A 24,997-nucleotide genomic window follows, 5' to 3' on the forward strand; every position below is an offset into this window, starting at 1 on the left:
CTTTATCATGTGACAATGATTCTGGATTTTGTGTGTTAATTTGGGGAGGAGTATGTGTTTGGTGGACTACATTTTTCAACTGCCTATTTACATCGGTGTTAAGTACAGTGTAATGAAAGAATGGTCAGCAACTGAAGGCTCCCAGTGCAACTGGATCCGTCCTGGTGACACCTATGGCTGGGGCAGATCGCTCTCTAATAGCACAGGAGTCCCCTGCCCCTGTAGTTACAGGATTGAAGTCCCCAAGTCCCCATCACCTGAGGGTGGTCTTACTTCTGAGTATGGTATGGCGATATTTAATTTTCAGTACTGTTTTATTTCATTGCTGTGATTAACAATGGTAGCTAAATCCAGCCTGGATATGATCATTCCCCAGCAGATGTGTGATTATAGAAAAAGATTATTATACTTACTCTTTTGCTCTTATATATATATATATATATATTTATATATATTATATATTTATATATACATTATATTGGAGTTTATGTCTCTGTGAAATTCTTTTGATTTTTTTTTTTCCCCCTTCATTCCATCACTGTCCTCCTTCCCTCCTGCAGTTCTGTCCGACCTTTGCATCCTTCCTGACGCTTTTGAAATAACATTAATTCCTCTTTCCCCTCTGTACAGCCTTCAGGTGCCTGCAGCCTCCCCAACCCTGCTCGGTGCCAGGTGGGACACTGGCTCCACGTCCTCTGCACTAGCACAGCTTACGCAGGATGTAGAACATGTGTAGCTGATAAAAACATTGCATTATTTGCCAGCAATAACTAAAATGCAGACAAATGGGGAAAAAACAAAACCTATTAATACCTTAGCAGGATCAGCTGGAGACTTACCATCCCCTGGTGACCTTCGCTTTAGGTACTTGAACATGAGACCTTTTATGCTTACAGTTTTCGGGAAGGATTTTGTGTTTAAAAAAAGAAAAAAAAAATATTCTGCCTCTCTTAAAAACCTTTCCGAAACTTAGTTTGTGTACCTTGTGTCTGCAGAGGTGGCTTTCTGTGTTCTCTAAGCTACAGGGCTGGGTTACCCACTCACTGCACTGCCTCTCCGCAGGCTTCCCCAGCAGCGCTGAGCGGTGTTCGAGTTGGGATGCTATGCAAAGTGCCCTTTTGAAATCAATAGTGCATCTGCTTCATTAATTTTTTTAACAGTCTGACTGAATAAACATAAGAGGTAGTGGAACTGTGGCTAAAACTATTTGCAACGTAATGACAGCTGCTATCTGGCAGAATTTAAAAATAAAGGATGGGTGGCAAAAGTAATGATCTCTTCTGTGCATTGTCCTGCTGAGTGTTCAGCTGCAGTCCTGCCTGGCTCTTCAATGTCCTCATCTGCATTGGGAAACAGAGCCTGGTTTTCCACGTGGGTATAGAAGGGAACGCCAGAAAGCGTTGCCTTGAGCAAGGTTTGCAGGATCCTTCCTCAGAGCAAAACTTTAAGTCGTCAGAGAGACGGGTTCTCATTTTTTGATCTCGTGTGAAGATCTACCAGCAGGCCCTCAGCTCGTGGGTCCTGCCCATGCAATGGTGCGGGAGGACCATGCCTTTTTCAACAAGGGCGTTTGTCGCCTGTTCAAGAGCAAAGCCCTGCTGGTCTTAGCTTTTTCTGGTGGGATGGGGTTGACATGGGGCGAGAGTGGGTGGCTTGGCAGTGGGATGTGTTGCTTTCCTCAGGCGGGGTCCAGCCATTTGGATGCAGCCTTGCAGATAGTTGGAGCATCTGCGCACAGGAGCAGACTTGATGCGGTTATCTAGAAAAAGTGTTTTATTTTAATGCATTGACTTCTTAGGTCTCTGAATGACATGGGCTGAGAAAGGGAAGCCAAGAAAAATAAACGTAAGAAAATAGTACTCACTAGGTCTCTACCCTCCTTAAGCTTTTTTTTTCCTCCTCTAAACAGAAATTACTGAAAATAGTGAACTTGCCAAAAGAATTAGTGCCAGAAAAGGCTTGTTCAGCAGTAACGCTTTTGCCTCTGTCGACATCCAACTCGCACAAACCATAGGAAGGAGAAAAAAAAAGTACAAACCCAAAATGTGGCATCCACCTTGTGCCTGGGGATGCTTCGTAGCCAAGGAAAGATCCAGAGGCATGGGTGAAATTTGGTTTCAGCAAGAGGACCTGTGGCTTTAGCATAGCAGTAACTGTAGATAGCAGGTCACTCTTTTGGGTGGTACGTTTCTCCCAGGGAAGGGATCTCCTTCCTAGCTGCTGGCAGCTGCTCATGCTGGGAGAGGATGGGTTATAACATAGACTGTAACACACCCTCACCACAGGCACAGCAACCTCTGCATAAGCAAGAAAAACGTTCTTTATCTTCAGGAGGACGCGAGGATAGTGGCCCCAGTTGTTTCCTGGGTTGCCAGGGACTTTGCAAATCGAAGAAAAGGAGTGTAATTGTTGCAGTACAAAGCCAGATATACTCAAGGCAGACGGCACATGCTGAAGCTTTTCCGAATACTCGTAGGCCATCTTTCCTCGGTGTGACTGGAGGGCGAGTGCCGCACAAAAGGAGTGACAAGATGGAGACAGCAAAGGACTCTGCAATCGCTTGAGCTATGTAAATCACTGATTTTTTTTTCTTTTTTCCCAACTGAAATATTTTTCCAAATAAAATACAGCTGACAAGCATTTAATTTTAGGTTGAATGAAAAAATTCCAAATAAGTGTTAAATATTTCAAGTTAAATGTTTCAAGTCCATGGTTAGATATTTTAGTGAATTTATTGAATTTTTTAAAAAGTGGAAATTGAGTAAATCTTTAAAAACATTTCCAAGCAAAAGAATAACAGTTTTATTTAGACTGAAATTTTCTCTAGGCTTGTCGGCTGAATCACTTCCCAATTCTTGACCTGAAATGACTTCCCCCCGCCCCCCCCAGCTCATTTGAGTATACAATCTTTTGGCACAAAGTATAAATAGAGCATTTTTCTTTTCAAGTGTAAGGACCCTGGCTATTCCTGCCTCCCATCCTTCTGTCGACTGTTGGTATTTGGAGCCCAGCCGCCTAGTCCTCGTGAAACAGAAAGTGTAGTTTTGTAGTAATCTCTGCAGTGGTAGCAAAGTTTTTATCTATTATTAGCTCTCGGAGATGAGAACGTGTTAAACTGGCAGTTTCTTCTTAGCAAACCTCCCACACAGGCATTAAAAGATCTTTTACTGTATCTTTTAATGCACCCTTCTAACAGACTGGAGTCCAAGCATGCTTTTTAGAGGGAGTACGTTAACCACAGCGTGGCATCCAACTGTACGGTGAGAGCTGTATTTACGCTGTGTGTGGGATGGTGGCAAGCCAACCAGAGCAGCTGGTAGAAGAAGCCTTGTCTGAGAGACGGGGAAGAGGAAGAATAAAAAAGATTGCCTGTTTGCCCTGAAACTTGCCAGTCTTTTCTTCTTTCTTCCCTCCAATTGCACGAGTTGGTCAAATAAACTGTATTCTCCCCACAATCCTGCTTCCATCTTTAAACCCTCACAGCTACATCACTGCTAGTGAGATCAGAAACGCGTAGTTGGCGTTGGGCTGGTATGTGAGATCAGATAAGCAGAAGGAAACCAGGCCTTTGCAAGCTGGAGAGGAGGAGGACGGTGGGATTAATCAGAGCTATAACTGGTTAGAGAGCTGCCAAGGAGGAGGAGAAATACAATTCTATTTTCTGGAAGCTGTTCTTCCTCCAGATATAACCCAGCTTCTCCCAGTCTGAGCTAAACTGGTGATATTGGAGCAATTAATGATAAGTCCTGAACTTCATACAAATGTGCTGCTGCTTGTGTGGTGCCTTCAGCTCTCTGGTAATCTGAGTCTAAAGGGATGGTGGTAGCCTTTGCCTTGTTTTTAAACCCTGTTTTGATAGAGATTTGGGATGGCACCAGTGACAGGAGATCTGTGTACAACAGTAAATTCAGGAGAGAGCTGGCTGGTCAGGCAGGCGTCCTATCTGCTCCACCATCTTTTCTCTCACTTTTGGCCTTCGTTGAGTTACTGCTTGTGCTTTGATCCCAGGGGAAGCAGAGGATTCATGACACCTTCATATTCCCAGAGAAAGGCCTCTTTCTGCTGTACCTGACCCATCCTTGCTTTTCCATCTTCAGCAGCTTAATACAAGGTATGATAAAGCCTCATGATCCTTCTTGGCTCTCAGGTGTCTCTCTGTTGGTTTTTTCCCCTACAGCAGCTTTCCTCAGGTACTGAACTAGGGAATTACATCCTTCAGTTCAATAGGATCAAGGGACTGCCTGGAGAATAACAGCAGCAGTGACACATTGACTTGTATCGACTGAGGTGCAGCCTTTGGATTTTTACAGAAGACATCATTTCTTAGAAGCTGCCTCAAACTCAACATTGCATGTAACCTTCTCCCTCAACAATGTCACTGCAAATTCCGAATACTATTTGTTTAAGACAAAAGCTGTATTATTTCAAAGGAGCTAGTTTGCTCCCTTATGTTTGTCCAAGGATGATTGGGCCGGAGAGTGCTTGCAAGAGGAACTGGGTGGAGAGGTGGGTTTGGAGGGTTTGTTTGTCTGTTTAAAATGAAGCTTCTGGTGGGTTAAGAATGAAGCAGCGAGAACACTGCTGTGTCTGGGACACAAACCGCACAAAAGCTGAGTCCTTTTAACCAGCGTCTTCTAGTGCTGATCTAGGCTCTGATCTTGCACTGCTGAGGGTGGTGGGAACTCAGCCATTCAACAGAGTTTGAACCAGGTCAGGCACTGTAGACAGTTATGCCAAACAGGTGGAGCTCAGGATCTGGAGTCTAAGAACTGGGTTGCAACAACTAGGTGATATGGTGTGGCCTCACCTCGAGCACTGTGTGCAGTTCTGGGCGCCACAGTACAAAAAGGATACGAAGCTACCAGAGAGTGTCCAGAGGAGAGCCACAAAGATGGTGAAGGGTTTAGAGGGGAAGCTGTACGAGGGGCGGCTGAAGTCACTTGGTCTGTTCAGCCTGGAGAAGAGGAGACTGAGGGGAGACCTCATCACGGTCTACAGCTTCCTCACGAGGGAAAGAGGAGGGGCAGGCGCTGATCTCTCCTCCCTGGTGACCGATGAGAGGACTCGAGGGAACGGCAGGAAGATATGCCGGGGGGGTTTAGGTTGGATATTAGGAAAAGGTTCTTCACCCAGAGGGTGGTGGAGCACTGGAACAGCCTCCCCTGGGACGTACTCACAGCACCAAGCCTGACAACATTCAAGAAGCAATTGGACAACGCCCTCAGACACATGGTGTGACTTTTGGGGTTGTCCTATGCAGGGACAGGAGTTGGACTCGATGATCCTTGTGGGTCCCTTCCAACTCAGGACATTGTATGATTCTATGATAACTTGGGACTCTTAACTGTCAGCGTGTGCTGTGAAACTCAGTGTTTAAGAGGAAGTAATCTGCAGCAGGAGGAGGAAAAAATCAGAAGAACCCGAAACAAATCTGCTGGTGAGAAGCATGTGCGCTGCCTCTTGTAAGTAGAGTTGGGAGTAACATCAGACAACAGTAGGACATCCACACAGGAGGAGGTCTTCCAGGATGGTAAGTACATCTGCCATCACTTTGAGAGTGCTGGGGGGTGGTCATGGAGAGATGAATGCACTTTGTTCATCTGCAGAGCTTCAACCAGCGTCTGAGGAGGATTTTGTATAGTGAAAAATCTCATCCTTGCATTTGAAATCCAAAATCTGAAACAGTTTGATGCTGATGGAGAAAAGAATTACCAAAAGTTATTTTGGGGGCAGGGAGAAGGCAGCCTTACTGTTATAAACAACAGTCTCCCATGTGTACTCAGGAGATTGTGGTGTTAGTTTGTGTTCCAGTCTGTGAAGCAACGCTAAGTAGTGCTTGTATTTATTGCTCTTGGATGAACTTTAGTCATTGAAATTGGCAGCTAGTACAGCCCTTAGAAGGAGCCATAGTTAATTACTGACTGGCTACAATATTATTCTTAAGAATTCTGGTTGAATCTGTGATATTTTTCTTTCTTGAAAATTAAACTGCATATTTTAGTGCAGTTCTCATGACTTCTGTATTGCTGCTGGGAATCTAACCCATCATCGGTCAAAGATATCAAGAAGGACTTTGAACCAAATGGTAGATGACTCTATTATGGCACAGATGAGATCGGTTCGCTCTCATATTTTAAGAGAAATGCTGCTTTTTGAAGCCATTTTGTAACTGTGGCTGAAAAAGAGAACTGAAACAGGTTGTTTCTCACAAGCTCCCTCCTGAAGCCATCACACGGCTGTAAGTGCACCTACAGCTGCAGTTCCTTACCAAGACACTGCATGGGCCACCGAATGTACCCTGGGGAGCACTTTAGCTCTGGGTGCCAGAGGGACAAGATGAGACCTCTCATGCTCTGGTTCTGTGATGAGAACCAGCCAGGGGGGTTGTTACTGGATAGCCCAGCCAGTTGGGACAGCTGCTGCCGAAGCAGCGAGCTGTGGAGCGTGACCTGCAACCTCACCGGGCTCTCCTGGCCTAGGCTGACGGGCGGCTGCTCTTGGTTTTCAGCTGTCTTTCTCCTCCTCCTTTGAAAATCCCCTTGCCTCAGTTTCCTGCCAAGCTCCTTAGCCTCTTCTCTCTTGCTCTCTTTTCCTTTTCTTCCCACTAAGTTTTCTGGGTTGGCATTTGGCCACTTTCTCTCCAGGCAGTGGAACGACGTGTGCTGCTGTCGCACAGCTTTCTCTGCGCGCTGTGTTATATCCCTGTCTCTGCTTGGGCTGTAAGCTCTTTAGAGTAAGGCACTGCGTCTTTTTACTGTGCTTAAAACATGAACTGGGATTTCAGGGGTGTGGGGACCTGACATTCACCAGGGAATGGCCAGCTGTCTTTCACTGCTGGCAGCAGCTCACTTTCTCCAGGGCTGGGAGAATGAGGGTTTACCTGCCAGCATTTATAACTATTTCTAGTGTAAAAGCTTGCCTCTGGATCTGGGGGCAGCCAGAGGAAGTGCCAGTGAAAAGTGAGTAAAACTGCCTTGGAAAGCAGGCACTGCTGTGGTGACTGCAGCTGACAGTAACAACAAGCAGACCCTGAAACAAACACTCAGCTTTCATCTCTGCAGCTCTAGCATGCTTTTAAGCATGACTGTTCATACCTTTTCTTCTCTCTCCACCTCTCTCATTCTCCCTTTTCTGCTTTTTTACCTTGGGTCCTCTCTTTTCACATCCCTCTCTGCATTCCCCAAGTCACACTGTTTCAGACCCACCTCCCTTGTCTCCCAAGACATCCTCCACCTCTTTGGTCCAGCCCCACTAGTTGTTGTGAGTTGGGTCCCACAAGAAGCCTTTGAGGCTGTATCCGTGCTGTGTCCAGCTCCTGCCTGTTCCACGTGGTCACAGCATCCATATGGAAAGGTGGAGCGGGCAGGAGTTGGACGCAGTACGGACATGTGTGGCCATGCTGCCTTACTGGTCTGGGAGGGCAGACACCATGAGCCCATCCAGTTCAGGTGACAATAGCTATGGACATATGGCAAGATGGATGGGACAAGCCTGGCAGGATCCTTCCTAACTAAAACTTGTTTGAGAGTGGCCACCCACAGAGCAACTGCGTATCTGATACCGTTACAGCATGTTCCTCCTCCAGGCTACAAACACCCAGTGGCTCAGGGATAGGAAGCAGTAGTTTGGGAACTGGACAGGTGGTGATATCATCTAGGAGCACTTTTTGAAATCTATCATACCCCAGGATGTGCTTCTTGCTTCTGAGCATGAAAAACAACAGCTGACTCCTATGGGCTAAATTCACCTCTGCTGGTGCAGGGATGATTCATGACCCATGTGTGGGGCACGTGTGAAGTTTTTGGTTTGACCTTCTGAGAATCCAAAACAGGCAAGCGGCCAACTACCCCTGCCCTACCATCTGCTGTGAGTTTGGGCATATTTTGGTATTTGCTCCTTTGGTTGCCTCTGCTGGTGATAACACAAGATTGGAGCAATGCTGTCTGAGGAGGAAAAGCAGTTAACTTACTTCCCAGGGCCATGGTTGCAACAGGGGAGAAGAGGCATTTAGATTTCAGTCTGGTCCATGTCCCCTTAACAGAGTCACTTCTGCAAGAGACAGCAACGCTGAAGATAACTCACATGCAGAGGAAGAGAGCAGGAGCCTAACAGAGTCACACACAGGGTGGCATTGATGTTGTACACTATCACCCACAGCTTCTGCGCTTAATTATTGCTTGTTGGCAAATGCGTTAGCTTGCAACAGGACAAAAGTGGGTGTTGGAGGATAATTTGAAGAGGCAGCGATGCAGTTGTTTACACATTAATTACTGCAGTGATTTTTGTGTGTAGACAGCACCAGGGGAAAAACTGCAGGGGCCTGTCTCTCTCTCTCACTTTGGAGTCTGTTGATGTCACTCAAGACCCCTAATACTGTGAGGATGTTGCACAGATCCGTACTTAAATCTCAGAGCACTATATAAAGCAATGGCAGTAACCTGCATTTTTAGTCTGTAACTGACTTTATATAAATGTTGCCATAAAGCTTTATTTTTCCCCTTGCATACATTTCTGTTTTTCAGATTGTGAAAAAAGCTTTAAAATCATCCCTGATGTTTAATGAGTCCTCCAACATGAAATTAAGCGTGAACAATCAAAAAGTCGCCAAAATGGTAATTATTGGGATACGCTACATTTGCTTACAAGAGCTGAGATTACACTGACATTTCTGAAAAGAAATAACAGATTAAGAATTATTTTATTGCCTGTTTTAGAAATCCATGTAGGTTTCGATCCTATTTGTAAACAAGTGAGTGACAAAACCCTCATTGATTTATCCAGTAGGCTGATCAAACCTTGCCGAGAGGGAGTAATGTGGAGCCTAATCCTGCAGCCCTGGCTCAGGACAGTAAACCTTGCTTGTACAAATACACTTCCACCATTAGCACGGTGTTTATTTGTTTATTCAGCATGCCTAGAGCACCTGGACATCACAGTGTACAGCGTGGTGACAGCCAAGATGTGACTTCAAAATAGAAATGTCTTCTAAAACCTATGCAATGTTTAAGTCTTGCCAACATGTTCACAGAATCAAATGCAGAACTGTTAAAAATTGGTGGGATTTTTTTGCCATCAATAAGGGGTAGAACAAACCAGAAAGCAAAAATTTAAGTAGATAGTCAGTTTAAAAACATTCTTCTCATTCAAATCACTGTCTGAAATTGATGGCAGCACTGTAGATCTTGAGAAAAGCAGAAAAAATGAAAGGTAAGAAACTTTATCTGCATAGAAACTGAAACAGATACTTTCAGAGGCAACTGGTTTCTGTGCAATTTTCATATGCACCCTTTGGGAGCTCACATTTATAGCTACAGCCTCACGACCACTCCCAGACTTGCTTCTCCTGTCTGGAGGTTCAAAAGCTCAACTCTGAAGTGCATATTGCCTATCACAGGGTGGTGGATGCTCCCAGCTCCCAAGAATTGCCATTGGGAGCCAAACATGATAACTGTTGGGGGGAAATGGATCTGCACTGGTGGCTGTCTTTTCCTCCTTAATACAGGGCAACAGAGCCTGGTGCTGTATGTTACAGCATGTCAGTGGCTGGACTCCAGATCTGGATATACCAGGTGGCTAGGCTTTTTTTTTTGTTGTTTTTCATCTACGTTCAGGAAAAAAAAAGGAAATGAAAAAGAAAAGGGAAAAAAGAAAAAGGGAAATGAAGCTAACTGACCACACTAGAATGACAAAGAAATACTCTTCAATCACCATATGGATAAGTGAGATTTGCGTAGTTTCACTTAAGTGAGGCTTAAGTTAAAATGCAAAACCAGAACATGTTCAGAAACCACAAAATGTCCTTCTGCTTCTAACATTTTTAGACCTGTTTTTTCTTCCCTGACTTCATGCAGTCCTCTTTATGGTAGTGCTGGGCTTGATCCCACAGCTACACTTGTGTTATGGATTTCCTTGTTTTGATTTTTGTAGAATTTTGTTGAACACCCATTTGTCTTGTGATAAAATAAAGCTAATCAACATCAAACTAATCATCAGGTTGGGGAAAAAACAGGTTTTTGATATGATGGCACAGGAAAAATTAAACCAAAACTAAAATCATGGTCCTCACATAAACCACCACCTATGCAGCTTGTGGTCCTCACTTTCAGTGGTACATCTAAGAATACTGTCTGCCAGCAGTTGAAAGCAGAACCACTATTCAATGATTGTGATTTACTCACCTGCAACAGGTAGTCATCCATTAGCTGATGTATCAGTGACTTGGTGATCGCTTAAGTCTTCTCCTATTTGGATTCTGTTGTAGTTTCAAATCTTAGGGGCACTTTTGATACTTGGCCTTGTCCTGATGGCTGTTTACTTCATGAGAGTGGACAGCATAGTTGATCCTAAGGGAGAAGCAGCAGTTGTCAGCATTTACAAAGAGGTGGAGGAGGAAGAAGGACTCTACGGAGATCTCCCAGGAACCACAATAATTGAGGAGGAATCCAATAGGTCCAATGACTCCTGCAGGTAAGCCATGCCCAATGGCACATGGAGAAGTAATCACTAGGTGGAGAAATAGTTACAATGCTGACAATATCAGCATGGCTTTTGTTCTCTTCCCATTGTACAATAAGTGATAAAGTACTATTATTTGGGAAAAGTGGGCGTGTTGTTTAGGCATTGGGTCATTAGTAGTTGCCCGTTATGAGGGGCGGTAGGGGCAGCATCACAGCTCCATTACTGGTCCTGTGCTTGTATGTTCAGCATAGCTCTGTAGCTGCTCCACCATGTCCAGCGATCCTCCCGTTGTGGCAGTGGTGGGAGGCAGCAGATTGACCAGTGGGGAAAGCAGCCTCTGCTGAGCTCACCCTCTTTCAGAGGCAGGGGGGGCAGTGGGTGTTTGTCCTGGCAGAGGGTGGAGAGGGTACCAAAGCGACACCCAGCCCCGGGAGGTTATCTTTCTCCTCGTCTTTAGGATGGTAAAATTCAAAGCTCAGAATGGCTACTGAGAAGCCATTCTGCTGGATTTGGGAGGACAATGTATAGATAAGCTTGGCTATAAGAACTGGGGATACAGAGTACTCTGAGCTCATTTGTCCAGCTCAGCTTGTTTGCTTTTGAGGTTGACGTTCAAAATGGCCAACAGTACAGCATGACAGGTGCTTGTTTTCCTGCTTGAGTCACAGTCACTTGCTTCACGATATACAATTGCCATTGCAGCTTTGAACTTGTGGAAAATGTTCCTTATGACTTAGCTTTTGAGATAAATAGCACTGCAGCCAAACCCTTGTACCAAGCCTGGATGAGACTCCTTGATATAGCCCAGGAAAAAATTCACGTGGCTTCTTACTATTGGTCTCTTACTGGGAAGGATATCAACGTCAATGATTCATCTTCCAAGCAGGTAAGAGAAAATCAATGACAAGTACATCCATGGTTGTATGTCTCATGTACATGTGGCAGATGGCAGATTGACTGTGTGGTTTGTCTCCTAGAGACATTGCTTGACTCTTCCTGCAAACCCAGAAAGGTTTTCCGTGCTGGTCTGAAGCAGCACACCAACTTTCCTTCTTCAGTCAAGCTAGACTCCATCTGGGCTCTGTCTATATCTCTGAATATTTCTATACTGTGTTTTAAGAGCAAGCCAGAGGTCATTCTCAACCCCACACTCAGTTACCCTGCAGATGGACAGCCTGTGGTAGAGGCAGCCAGTGGCATGGCTGAAGAGCCTACAAGATCCCATATACACAAAGGAACATGCCAGTTCCCACTGGCTAGCTGGAAGAGTCAGGAAGCAACGTCTGCTGGACTTTTGATTGCGTCAGAGGCTGCGTCTTCACCATGTACAGGCACAGCATCTGCATTTGCCCATTTTGCAGGTGCCCCTGAACCATGCCGTTGGACAGCAGCTTAGGACATTTGCTCTCCTTTGCAGGGCTGTCCTCATGGGCACCCTGTGCAGCCAGGCTTCCTGCAGGGCCTCTCTGGCTCCACCACCACAAGTAAATGACAGAAGCCACAGCACAGGCTTGCCTTGCAACCCTCCGTCATGTTTAATTGTCCCTTGGCTCTCTTTTGGCCTGTGGCAGCTGGCAACCTCCCAGGCAATCCTGAGCAGAGTCTGGGGGACAGTATGGGCTGGGGACTGTTCTGAAAAGCAGAAGGGACAAGGCCACTCTATTTCAGGCAGGTACGGAGTTTAGTCATGTGTCAGGAATTGCGTTGTTTGCTCTTAGACCAGATGCTGGCCTGTTTATTACTGTGGGGAGAGCCTCTGCCTCCCTCCTGGCACACCTTTCTCATTGTCCTCACTCTCTGGGACTGGTCTCCTCTTCCTCACTAGGTGGGTCTGGTGCTGTAAGCTGACTCAGCTCCTCCATATGAGAAGAAATAAAAGTGACAGATGTAAGGCTGAGCCCTGTCTCTGCTCAAGGGACAGCTCAGTTTAGGACAGTCTCTGTTACTTTTACCCTTAGGGAGAAATGACACAGCATATCTGTTGAGCATCAGCATCCAACAGTTGATCTTCACTGGGGTGTTCACCTTTGAAGTCTGGAATGTTTGTGGTCGTACTTTTAAACCTTATCTCCAATAGCATTAAATGATAGAAAACAAACTTTGATTCATACATTGGATCAGAATCTTTGTTCCTTTTTTTCTCTGGTTGAAACACTCCTGAAATAGGTGAAATTTCTGACCTTCCTTGTGTTGGGGTTCTTCAAAGGAAACATCCATTAGTAACACTGTATTTGCATATATTTTACTAAACGTTCTATAAAAAAATATAAAAATTAACAAAAAATGTACCATGCAGGGTGAAGATATTCTGAAGAGGTTTGAGAGACTACTTGCAGAGAATGTTTCTGTGTATGTTGCAGCAAGTATGCCAACTTTGGCTACAAATTCAACTGACCTTGAGATTTTAGAGGAAAAAGGTAATTATCTCACTTCAGTGATGTCCTCAGAACTTCAGTAATGCAAAAAGGCATCTGAGAGAAACTGGTCTCCAAGGCCTATTCTGGCATGGTGCTTACCTGGGTTCACAGGAAAAGCACTATGTATTCACTAGTTTGTGATTTCTGTGTATGTTGTCATGCCCTTAAGGATTTTTCTGAAAGTTCACATTTTGTATATTTTTGCAAGTTATTGTATTCCCAGGAATGAGTGCTTGTGAATTTTGTTAGTTATTACCAGCTGCAGGTATTAGACATCCAGGCATGTTCTGGCTGTCAGGGAAGCAGTGTAGATTACCATCTCCATGCTGTATCTAAACTCTTTTTGCCCTTCCCATCTTTCTTCAGGGGCTTATGTAAAAAAGATAAATTTTGGACATTTGGCAGGAGGAGTGTTGCATAGCAAATTCTGGATTGTAGACATGAAACACGTATATATTGGTAGTGCAAATATGGACTGGAGATCTTTATCTCAGGTAAGCTCTGCTGCTGCATAATCAAAAATCTGGGGGGAGATTCATGTCCTAGCACAGACAGAAATCATGATGATGTAAAATATTGACCGAGTGGGAGAAACAGCAAAGAAACCCCTGGAGGCGCGGTGGCTCTTTCTGGGGCTGTGACACAGCTTGCTCTCTTCGCAGGTGAAAGAGTTTGGTGCTGTGATATACAACTGCAGCTGCTTGGCCAAAGACCTCTGGAAAACATTTAGTACTTACTGGGATCTTGGACATGCTAATGCTACCATCCCATTCCCTTGGCCTCTTAATTATTCCACCCACATTAACAAGCATCAGCCTCTGGAAGTAGAATTTAGTGGAATCTCAACAAAAGCCTATTTTTCTGTAAGTATGTTTTAAAATAACAAGATAGATGGTAAACTATGTTTAGGCATTGGCCAGAAAAGTTTCTTCAGCAGTCCTCAGTTACTTGTGCTCCAGTTGAATAATAATTCATTCAACAGGTTTCTCTGGAACTACTCAAGGAATAAGGGTCGACCCAGCTTCGGCTGTCAGTAGTATGGCAAGGATGGGGTGCAGGACTCCTTTAATTCCCTGTGGGCTCAATATATCAATAAGTATCTGACCCATCAGGACATGGGAGGCATGAGGAACAATAGTGGTCCTCTCCAAATGCTTTGTGTAATGAAAACTGAACAGATCTGACAGAAAAAGCATGAAATCATTGACCCGCATGTTTTCTTCTTTACAGGCTTCTCCTCCAGCATTTTGTCCAGAAGGTCGCACCCACGACCTCTTTGCTATAATCAGTATTATCAGTGAGGCACAGAAATTTGTCTATGTTTCTGTTATGGAGTATTTCCCTACCAGCCGTTTCATTCATCCAGAAAGGTACAATTTTAATTCTGAGCAAATCAGTTAACCACGCTATTTAAAGGAAAAACGTACTATTCCCCCACTTCTGCAATAAAAATATTCAGAGTGGAGAGAACTGAGGCTTTGCTCTGCACTCACGACTGCCTTGTGGACTGTGCAAATACCGATGCTACAGGAAGGATGGTATCCCATACTGCCCATGTGCTTTGCTAGCACTTTAGAGCAGCCTCCTGTGCCCTTCACAAAGCAAGAAAACTGAAGTGCCAGGCTAGGGACAGTCAGATACAGCTGCCTTCAAAATACAACAGAGCAGCTTTATGAACAGAGAGAGAGGAATGGGAACAGCAGAAATATATCTGATGTCAGACTTTTCAGAGAAAATATTGCTTTGCTCCCCTCTTCTGCTCTTGTTTCTCTCTTTCTGTTCTTTATTTCTGAAGACTCTTGCCTTCTGGCCCTGCTGCCTGTTTGACCTACTTGACCCATAGTTTAGAGGCTGATTCTTAACTGTCCTTGCTGACCTCTGCAATCGTAGCTGAAACAGTCTCTAAGGAAACTTCTGGGCTTTCATTTTACTTTTTTTATAATTCCATCTAAGGGCATCCAAGTTCCTGAAGCATGCTGGGTGCACGCAGCAGCAGGTCTCAAAGAGAAGGTGGTAGTGGTGATCTGGAGTGATCAAATTGTGTGTGGTGGATCACTGCCACGATCCCAGTGGGCTGCCCAAGGACAGCAGAATTACGCAGACTCTGCACATCAACTCAAATCTGAGTAACACAGAAAGTTAGTCAGTCATGGGGCAACACTAAGGCCCCAAATCCTCTTAGGTATGCTTGAATTAGGGTGTTTACATGCAACCAAGTGCTCTGAGTATTATCTGCTTAGTATATTTCTGAGTTTTCCAATCATCTAAATAATCTGACTGAGAAAGAAGTTCAAGCAAAATAATTATGTACAACGTGGCTTGTAAAGAATAGGGTGAGCTCTAGGTTGCCATTTAGTCACAATTATACCACATATCATGTCCTCTGGCACGACTGTGTAAAGCCTCTGTTGTTCAGCTGGGCATGTGTGTGTTAGCAGGAAGGGTGTACGATAATAGAGAGACACAGATGATTCCACTGTTCTGAAACAAAATCTCAAAGTCTAGCTTCCGCTTGGAGGATATTTTTTATAAATCAAACAGCTTAGAGGATTTTCAGTTTCTATGTTGTACGGTTGAATGTCTGGGTTTCTCATCTCCTGCTTTTAGCTAAGAATAGGTTCACAGAAAGTCTCTTTTCCCCCATAGGAATGAGTGTGTTAATACTCCTCATTCTTCATCTGAAGCCTTAATCCACCATTTGTGACATCTAGGGCCTGATCTGATGCAAACAAGAGTTTGAAAGGCCTAGGGAAAGCGGCGTGGGGCCTCAGGCTATCTCCACAGCAACCAGCTGTAGTGTAATGAATTGAGGCTGATTAGTTCAGGTTAGGTTCCTCCAGCAGCTGAGGCCGAGGAAACAAAGCTTCTGTCTTAATGCCCGAGTGTTAATCAACTAGAAACCAATATATTTAAAAAATGGAAACTGTTCAAAAATAGCATTTCTTAATAGCATGTTTTTCCACATTTTTCAGGATCTGCGAGTCAGCCTGAGCCTGAAAGCACGTGGCCGGTCTGTTGATCATGATAGGACAATGTGCAAGGGAGGATTTGAGAATTCAGGCCTTTGTACATAAGACCAAAAGGAATAAGTTAGGCAAATTAATTCATCATTGCTCATGGGACTGTGAATGAGTGCCAGACCTCTCTCTGTATCAGTCCTTCAATCTGTACTAAAGATGCTTGTCTTCCTCTGTGCAGCACTTGTTAGGATCTATGGAATGAAAATGCTACGTGGGTTTTTGGAGTTATTAGTCCTGTGATGTACATTGTCCAGATCTTAGTGTTGTGTAGTTGGGTGAAGGATGTTAAAAGTTTTCCCCTAAGCTACTGCCAACACAAATGTCGGGAAAACGGACAGCCCCGTGTTCAGAGAGTACAGCTGTGTTTCTTACCTCGGGGGCACGTGGCATACTAAAGAGGGCAAGGAGAGATGGGAAGGGATAGAGCCTGTCCATGCTGGCTGATGGCACAGGAGCACTGTGGACACTAGAAACAGTCTCCAGGGTCCTGAAATTGCCATATTCTGCAAAATGGCTCTTAGGCTTTCCTCTGGGCTCTGCAGTGTCCTTTTTACTTCATGCTGCATTATCTGGCTTTAAATTGGAGTTGCTGTTATTTTTAGTTTCCCAAGGAAATGAGCATGATGGCACCATGCTATGTGTGTATCTGTGTACATGCACTTTACTAAGCTTTAAACTTTTTGATCAATCTCAACCCAATTTGGCAGAGACTGGAGGTCTCAAAACACACTGGGAAAAGAACTGGCTGGGTAGAAGGCAGAAATCTTATTTGTACCTCCAGTGAAGGCCCAAGTGCTTCTCTTACTAGACATCAGAGATCCCATCTGTGCACAGTGTCACTTGTATTCCCAGTTTATTGTCACAGCTTTCTACTGAACTGTTTCCAAAATATCCCTTTTTCCACCCACCTACTTTTCTCTAGATACTGGCCAGCCATTGACAATGCTCTGAGACGTGCAGCTTTCAACTACAGAGTACAAATTCGGCTTCTGGTCAGCTGCTGGACCCACTCTGACCCAGCCATGCTCTACTATCTGAGGTCCCTGCGTGATCTCAACAACCCACGTGCCCACATCAGTGTCGATGTGGTAAGATAAGAAACCTGATTTTGGAAAGACAGCTTGCGGATATGGGCCCTCCACTGATTTTTGAGTCTAAGCTGCCAGTTGCATGTGCAAGTATCGCGTTTTAGAGAAGCAGACTGTCCATTGTTGCCGCAACTGTTTTGGATCCTTGAGAAAATAAGGCCCAAGAGACATAACCTTTGAGGAAGCAGCTATTGCAAGCTACTAGTGATACCAAGGGATGGGCCTAGCTGCAGCACTTGCGACGTTATCCAGGCAGTTGCTTTTGCTGGCAGTAACAGTTTATGTGACAACTTAGTGCTCTTCTCATAGACTTTTTTCCTGTATGGATTATCTTAAATGGGTATAATTACTATCAGTTTTTTACAATTGAGAGCTCTGCTGACTGCCTATACAGATGGACCCATTTTTGAACACTAAATATTACACACAGGCCATAGACACTAGACTGGAATGTATCAAGTGGGGTAGGGTAGGGATGGTGTGGAACCTCCCAACATAATGCAGTTACCGCAACAGAGGAAAGCCACAGAAGTAAGGAGGAATGGTTTTTACAAAAAAAAAAAAAAAAAAAAAAAGGAACAGAGATGTAGATTTTAGTAAGAGTTAACACAAAAAGTTAGGCGTTATTGTTGCCTGCAGTACCGCTTGTGTCTGTGATCAGCCCATTCTAGCACAAAATAAGAGCAGCAATCAGTGGCAAATGCAGATCTATTAAACAGCTGCCTAAAACTGCATTTAATTGTCTGCCCTGTAATGATAATAGCTGTGCCACTAATGGAACATTGTGAAGCAAACATTATGCTTATCTGATCTCAATTGCTTATCCAATTTTATGTATAGTGGAAGTACTATTTGTTTGTTAGTTTTCTTGGATAAGAGTAAAATGTCTTTTATGGTACATTTAATAACAGTGTGTAGAATACTGTCTTCTATTCTTTCTGTACTATTTTATTCTTTGAAAATATAGAAACTCTGCATTGTACAGTTATTCAATCTGTTACTCACTCTGGTATTTCTATTTATGTTTTTAATTTCTCTCCATCCAGAAACTCTTCATTGTTCCAGTTCTGAATCACACAAATATTCCTCACGGGAGAGTGAATCACAACAAATATATGGTCACTGATAAAGTAGCCTATATTGGTATGTATTCCATTATTCCAAACACTTACAGTGTCGTCAGATCTATAGGACTGAGGCTGAGATAGGATGGGCTGCAATATCAAAAAAAGACCTCATTTTACCATGTAAAGCAGATAAACATATCAACGTATATGGATTTATCAGAATGTCTGCCTTGGGTAAAGAAGCAGGGATGTGAAGGGATGTGAAGAAAATAATGTAGGTCAAGTTCAGTAAGAGATTATTTCATATGATTGTGAACCGTTAAGAACAGAGCATGACAAGTCTGAGCGCACTGCCTGTGACAAGCACAGTAGGAATTTCACAGACTGTGTGCTCAGAATGTTGTGGTGATAGCTGATGCTCTAGTATATAACATTATCTATCGTGCTTTAATAAAAGAAATTGCTGGGAGGAATTAATTCCATGCACTGTTTGCTGAACAGAGTTCTAGGATTGGAAATGAGAAAACAGCAGTGTCAATTGCTGCTCAATTCCTGAAAGTCAGGATGGTGTTTATTTTTCACTCTTTTATTAGGATCCCTCAAAAAAGGGAATGTGAAAGGGCTCTGTCATTTCAGTCAGCTCACCCTCCAAGCAATGCAAACCAGCAAATAGCCTGATCTTCCAACGGGCTGAGGACTTGCAGCCTCAATTGCCTTTAATAGAACTTGTTTCTTACTGAGTTGTATTTTGAAGACAGATATGCAGATAATTTGTTTTCATGCCTAAGCACCTTCTGGAATTGACAGCATATTTTTCTGGCTAAGGTGAACACCAGAAGTGCTAAGTGATAAAAGGTGCATTTAGTCACAGTGTTTGATTTTCTGAATGATGGTAGTTTTGGAGAGAGCCCTAGACAATGTCTACAGCTGGATTCCCAGCTTTGCCTGGTTTGAAAGTGGGCATTGCATGCTGAGCTCACAACAGCTCCTGAGGATTTATTGATCAAGGGTCCAGTTTCTCCTCTTGTTTTCCTTTAATAAGTAAAGAGAATTAAGCCCATTAAGGATTTTTTTTTTCTTTAAACACAGAAACGCATATCAAACACTGGCTTTTACCCCTCTTAATACCCAAACGTTACCCTCTATTCCCATATTTATAATGAGTAGATTTGTGCATCTCTGCCACAGGCTGTATGGAATCCGAGTGTTACGAAGCTTCAGGGTTGCAGTTAATACTGACTTTCTGAAACCCGAGGTCTGGAATAAGAAGGAGGTGACCTGATTTTTGCTGGTCCTAATGAGATTTGCAGTTGTACAGCAAATCAGCAAAGCAGGCAATGTGGACTTAACAAGTATGGAGATCAAACAGAACACTGGGAAATGAACGTTTTCTAATTAGCTACTTTTCCATTGCATAGGGACTTCCAATTGGTCAGAAGATTACTTCATTAATACAGCTGGCGTGGGACTAATTATCAAACAGAATTCAACCAACCTGCATAGAAGGCACCTGCCTATCCAGGAACAATTAAAAAATCTTTTTGAGCGAGACTGGAATTCCAAATATGCAGTGAATCTGGAAGATGTGCAGGGACAGAAAGACTGTAACTGGAGGGGCAGGCTCTGAAGTGAATTGAAATATACATTTTAAATAGAAACAAAAATGTATTTGAATCTTGTTCCCTGTGCGAAACAAGGATCTTTCTTCTTTATGTCTTTGTTAGAGAAATCACTTCCTCATGGTGCCCACACTGTTGGATGTTGCAAGAACTTCTCATAGTTGACTCTCCCTGCAAAACCATTAGTCAGTGTGCGACATTTCCTTTTTTGTGTGATTACCTCATCCCATAGTTAATGAAATGCATACAGTGTTATATGACAAGCTGTCTGATATTAAAGCAAACATGGAAGATACAACCAGATCTTAATACATCAGAGACGCAGATCATTATTGTGGTATTTTATCGTAGGAAGCTATATATTTCAACCTTAATGTTCCATTAACAGTGTTTGCTTAGATGTGTTTAAGGATATTTTTAATAAACTCCTGGCGACTTTAAGATTTGAGCCATGTAAGTGATCACCTACAATAGCAAGGGCAGATTTTTAAAAGCATTTAGGAGTCAGAGGTACAGGGAAATACCTGTATTTAAGCGTTGAGGCTAGTCACCAGAGTTAAATGCCTGGGATTTAAATCTTGGGGCCAGCTTCCAACTCAGCTGCCCTGGACCCCTGAGTGCTGAGGAGTGGTTGAATGTCTGTGCCTTGGCCTCATGCAGCAAATAGGACGGGGGGAGCGGGGCGAAGCTGCTGCGTGAGTGCTGGTGTGGCAAAGGCATCCCACCTGCACTGTGGGCAGTGCTTGGGGAGCATCCTTGCTCCTTTAAGGCTACCCTGGTGCTGGTCCTGACCAGCATTGTGTCTCTGGGCTGCCTTTTCTTCTGCAGTCATGCAGGGACCATAAACCTGAGCCATCTGGTGCCTTACATCCTTATCGGCCAGTGCGCAGCGGCTCTGCCCTGGATGATTCTCAGAAGTGACAGGAAAGGAAAGCAGGGCACTCCAGCCTTGGAAGGGTGTGAGCGACACTGGCTCGGGCTCTGTGAGCCTTGCCGGTGCCAGGCACCTTTGCCTGACACTGGAAATGCAATTGCAAAGTGAACTTTTTGCTTTGGGACTGATGTACAGCAGAGGCAAGAGAGCTCAAGGCAAAAGCCCAGGGCACGGCTCCACAGAAGGGTCAGACAAACCCCCTGTCCTGGCACTCCATCTCTGACCTGTGAAAGCACAGAGGACCTCTCCATCCCTGAAAGGCGTGTGGCAGCTCGTGGGTTCACTCCCATCCTGGCAGGGCCCCATTTGGTTGCATTTTAGCTCTGAGGCCATCTCTCTTGCCACAGACACAGCAACTGGGTAGAGGGAACACAGGCCTCCCCATCACGGTGCAACCTCCCCAGCCCCCAGAGGAAGCGTTTTGGTGCTTTTGAATCCCTGCCCTGTGCTGAGAATGACAACGGGACCTGCTGTGATCGGCTGTGTGTGGACTGATTTATACCTTTGTGAATACACACAAATCCCCATACAAATAAGGCCCTTTCCCCATGAGGTCTTCTGGAGATGATCCCAACTAATTTTCCATTTTTTGATTTCCAGGCTGCTCCTTAGCTGTCTCTTCCAGACACTTCCAAGATTCCTTTGATTGTTTTATCCATCATTACAAATCAATGCTTGTTATGGCAGATTTTTAAGACAGGTAGTTATATTTACCAATAACGTTGAAATTTTGTGAGTATTCACATATGTGCAAACATATTGAGGAAGATGCAGGTGCTTTTAGTGCTCTCCTCCCCTATTTCCTTTCTAGAGGCTGCTTAATATTCTGAGAGTTCCATTCACTAATTAAAATTTCTAGCAAAGTAGAACCTCCCCAGCTGGTTTTCACTAGCTTCATTTCACGGGTTTATTATCCTGTACCAGCAAATACATCTGACCATGCACTGTATTAATACTTGCATGCAAGACTGACATTGGGCAGATTTTTCCCAGTGCAATGAGCACATGTGAATGGTGGGTCAGTTTGAAAATCTTTTTGAGAAGTTACATCTTTTATCAACAAAACTGTTTTCTATAGAGGAGTGCGCTCCTCTAGATGGCACTCGAAGCTATGTTTTCACTGTTTTGGAGGGCATAGATACTGCAGGAATAAGAAGAAAACTTCTTCTCTACTTGTGAGCTCAAATCTGACAGTGCTGGATATGGGACAGAGTTTCTGGGCAAACCGGCAGACTTGTCTTCTGGTAATGTAAGACTCGTCTGGGGTAAGGTTCAGCTTATAAAGGAAAAATTGATGCTTATGCGAGTGCTCTTTTGTTTTCTTTACTGGCATCACCTATGTTGTTTTTCCTCCACATATGAAGGAAGGGCTTACGATTAAGACAATGAACTTGAGTTTATTTCCCTGGTTTCTTGTGAGCCTTTTTAAGCCCCTTCGCAGCTTGATTCTCATGTACTTGTTCTCTATTACAAAGGTAGAATGCAGTGTAAATTATAACCAAGCTTTGAGTCTCTTAGTACTTTTCCATTTATGAAACTGGGTTAATAACAGTCCTTATCCACCCACCTGTTTCTTGGCTGTTTCATTTAGATTGTGATCTCTTCAAGTTAAGGACTGTACCAAATGTAAGCTGGGCCCTCCAGTAGTATTCATTAGCATCTATTTATTACCCTTGGATGGATTTTCTAGTTTGGTTGCAGGCAGTACAGATTTTTCTCAGTATTGGTTTATTCATGTCTATAAAACATTGTTGGTTTGAGTCTTGAGCATGGATAGTCTCCTCTGATCAGCTCATCTCATGTACCTGTGTTACGATGGAGTACAACTTAAGTGAATCAGTCCTGCTTTACCTGAGCGATTTCAGGCAGAGCTGCTGCACTGCTCTCCCAGCAGTCTCATTTCTGAGCACGCTTGGTTTGGTGCAGTGCCTTGTGGCTACAGCACTGCTGACAGCGATGAAGATGACAGCAAGACAGAATCTAGCTGGCTCCATAGGTCCATGAGCTCTGACAGGACTGCAGTCACCTGGGTTCACACATTAGAATCATAGAATCATTGAATCGTTTAGGTTGGAAAAGACCTTTAAGATCATCAAGTCCAACCGTTAACCCAGCACTGCCAAGTCCACCACTAAACCATGTCCCCAAGCACCACATCTACCTGTCTTTTAAACATCTCCAGGGATGGGGACTCAACGACTTCCCTGGGCAGCTTGTTAGACACCAGCTTGTTCCAAAAGCTTTAGTATTATCTGTTTTCATTTTTTTCCCCCATTACCCAGGATCTTCCTTTCCCAGTTGTTCCAGATAAATCATACCTTTGTTGCTTTCATCCAGGTACTGAGAAAACTTTCCATCTACTATTTATGCTATATCAATGTACACTTAATTTTTTGACAGTCATAAAAATCTCCATAATCCCTGGAAGACAGCTCTTCTGTCATGGGCACTGACTGAGGACCTCACCGCTCTCTGCAGCTTCCTGAGGAGGGGAAGTGGAGAGGGAGGTGCTGATCTCTTCTCCTTGGTATCCAGTGATAGGATGCGTGGGAATGGTTCAAAGCTGCATCAGGGGAGGTTCAGGCTTGACGTCAGGAAACATTTCTTTACCGAGAGGGTGGTCAAACACTGGAACAGGCTTCCTTGAGAGGTGGTCGATGCCTCAAGCTTGTCAGTGTTCAAGAGGCATTTGGACAATGCCCTTAATAAAATGCTTTAACTTTTGGTCAGCCCTGAAGTTGTCAGGCAGTTGGATTTGATGATGGTTGTAGGTCCCTTCCAACTGAAATTCAATTCAATTCAATTCAATTCAATTCAATTCAATTCAATTCAATTCAATTCAATTCAATTCAATTCTATTCTATTCTACTCTATTCTATTCTATTCTATTCTATTCTATTCTATTCTATTCTATTCTATTCTGTTCTATTCTATTTTATTCTATTCTTCTTCATATGTATTATCTCATTCAGGATTAATTTTGGCTGTCTTGCCTTTGGGATATATGAGAGGTACTGCTTCAAATATAACAACAATATAGCCAACCAATAGAGATGTATTCATGTCTTAACAATGCAAGAAATTACCAGGGTGGGAGTGTCTTTCTTTTTAATGCATTTATACCTTCTTTTGCTTGTCAAATCACAGTTGTAGGTTTGTTTGGCTGGAGACTGTTTGTAGATGTTCAGCTGAACAGCCCACTTTTTCAGATGTTAAAAAATAAGTAGCAGTAATCAAGGAAACCTACCAGAGGTAAAAGAACAACCTGAGCATCTCAAACTAAGTATGCAGGTGGGGTCAGAATCAGCCTGTTGACAAAATGTCTATGTTCTGTAGGTTTGTGTTTGTGATCCTTGCACCCTTTTGAGGTCTGTTCTTAGCTATTCCTGTGCTCAGACCCTTGGGTAATACCTTGTTAACCTGGTTGCTTTTTCGCTAACCTTCACCTTTCCCAAAGCTGGCAGTAGCCTATTTGGAGGAAAATTTTATTGCTGCTTCTTTTCTCTACTGATCTTCCCTTAACTATTTCATTCATCTCTTAAAAACATCATAGTGATTATTGCTCTGTGGTCATTACTGTCTCACAGCTCAATTTTAATTGACTTGATTCTGTCACCTTTGCAACAGACTCCTACACTCAGTGCTGTCTAGGTGGATTCCTATTTGTGGGCCTAAGTAAATGGACATTACTGGAGAAACATTTTATGTGAAGGCTACTTTGCAGGCAGGTGTGAGATGCTGTTAGTATGGGATGTCCTTTATTACATACATTACCTTTTTCTGGACTCAGTTTTTCTGTCTTGATTGCAACGTTTTCCTCAGTCCTGGTATATGCCGTTGCTGTCTGATGTGGTAACTTTGGGTCTATTGAACAATGACTTTTATAGTTAGGGAAACTTCAGAGAAATGCTGCATGATCCAAATAAATGATACATGCCTAACACTTATGTGAACAGTCTCTTCAGAGATAATTAGAATTCTCTTTAGAGTAACTGCCAGCAGTTCTTTTTAGAATATTTAAGCCTGCCACAAAGACAGAGAAATGAAGAACATCTCAAGCTGCAGATGGTTAGACAACCAAGTACACTTCCTTTACAACCCAGTTTCTAAATGTTTTGCTGTGTCTGCTTTCCCTGTACTAAGTAGAATATGGAGAGAGAAAATACAGGATGAGAAAACTACTCTAACGAAGCATGTCTGCACATGCAAATGTATAAAACTCAGGGTTGTAATGAGTGAAAAGTCTCCATTACCACCGTATCTAGAAACTGTGCTGTCATTAAGCAGCCACTTCAGCAGACAGCGGGGTATACTCAAACCTTTTGCAAATTCAAGATGGGATTTTCAGAATCAGAACACGGGAACAGGACTATCAGTAACTCATGCTACTCGAA

The 24,997-nt window shown here is 43.6% G+C and overlaps 1 protein-coding gene across 1 annotated transcript; it reads left to right on the forward strand.

Moving 5' to 3' along the window:
• Positions 1-5,085: 5,085 nt before the first annotated feature.
• Positions 5,086-20,303, forward strand: PLD4 (phospholipase D family member 4). Its single transcript, XM_009467199.2, has 11 exons — positions 5,086-5,530; positions 8,523-8,612; positions 10,262-10,467; positions 11,161-11,344; positions 12,755-12,875; positions 13,242-13,369; positions 13,538-13,738; positions 14,106-14,245; positions 16,818-16,983; positions 18,030-18,126; positions 19,469-20,303. The coding sequence occupies exons 1-11, from the start codon at positions 5,528-5,530 to the stop codon at positions 19,675-19,677; spliced, it is 1,545 nt and encodes a 514-aa protein (XP_009465474.1). The 5' UTR covers positions 5,086-5,527; the 3' UTR covers positions 19,678-20,303.
• The last annotated feature ends 4,694 nt before the right edge of the window (positions 20,304-24,997 follow it).

This window comes from Nipponia nippon, unplaced genomic scaffold, assembly GCF_047370975.1.
Source record: "Nipponia nippon isolate SJK-2023a ecotype South Korea unplaced genomic scaffold, ASM4737097v1 scaffold_11, whole genome shotgun sequence".
NCBI lineage: Eukaryota > Metazoa > Chordata > Aves > Pelecaniformes > Threskiornithidae > Nipponia > Nipponia nippon.

Bases quoted from the DNA above. Each gene is read 5' to 3' on its own strand.
- PLD4 (XM_009467199.2), top strand. The intron at 8,613-10,261 runs GTAATTATTGGG...ATTCTGTTGTAG, and splicing joins ATCAAAAAGTCGCCAAAATG to TTTCAAATCTTAGGGGCACT. The intron at 10,468-11,160 runs GTAAGCCATGCC...TTGCCATTGCAG, and splicing joins AGGTCCAATGACTCCTGCAG to CTTTGAACTTGTGGAAAATG.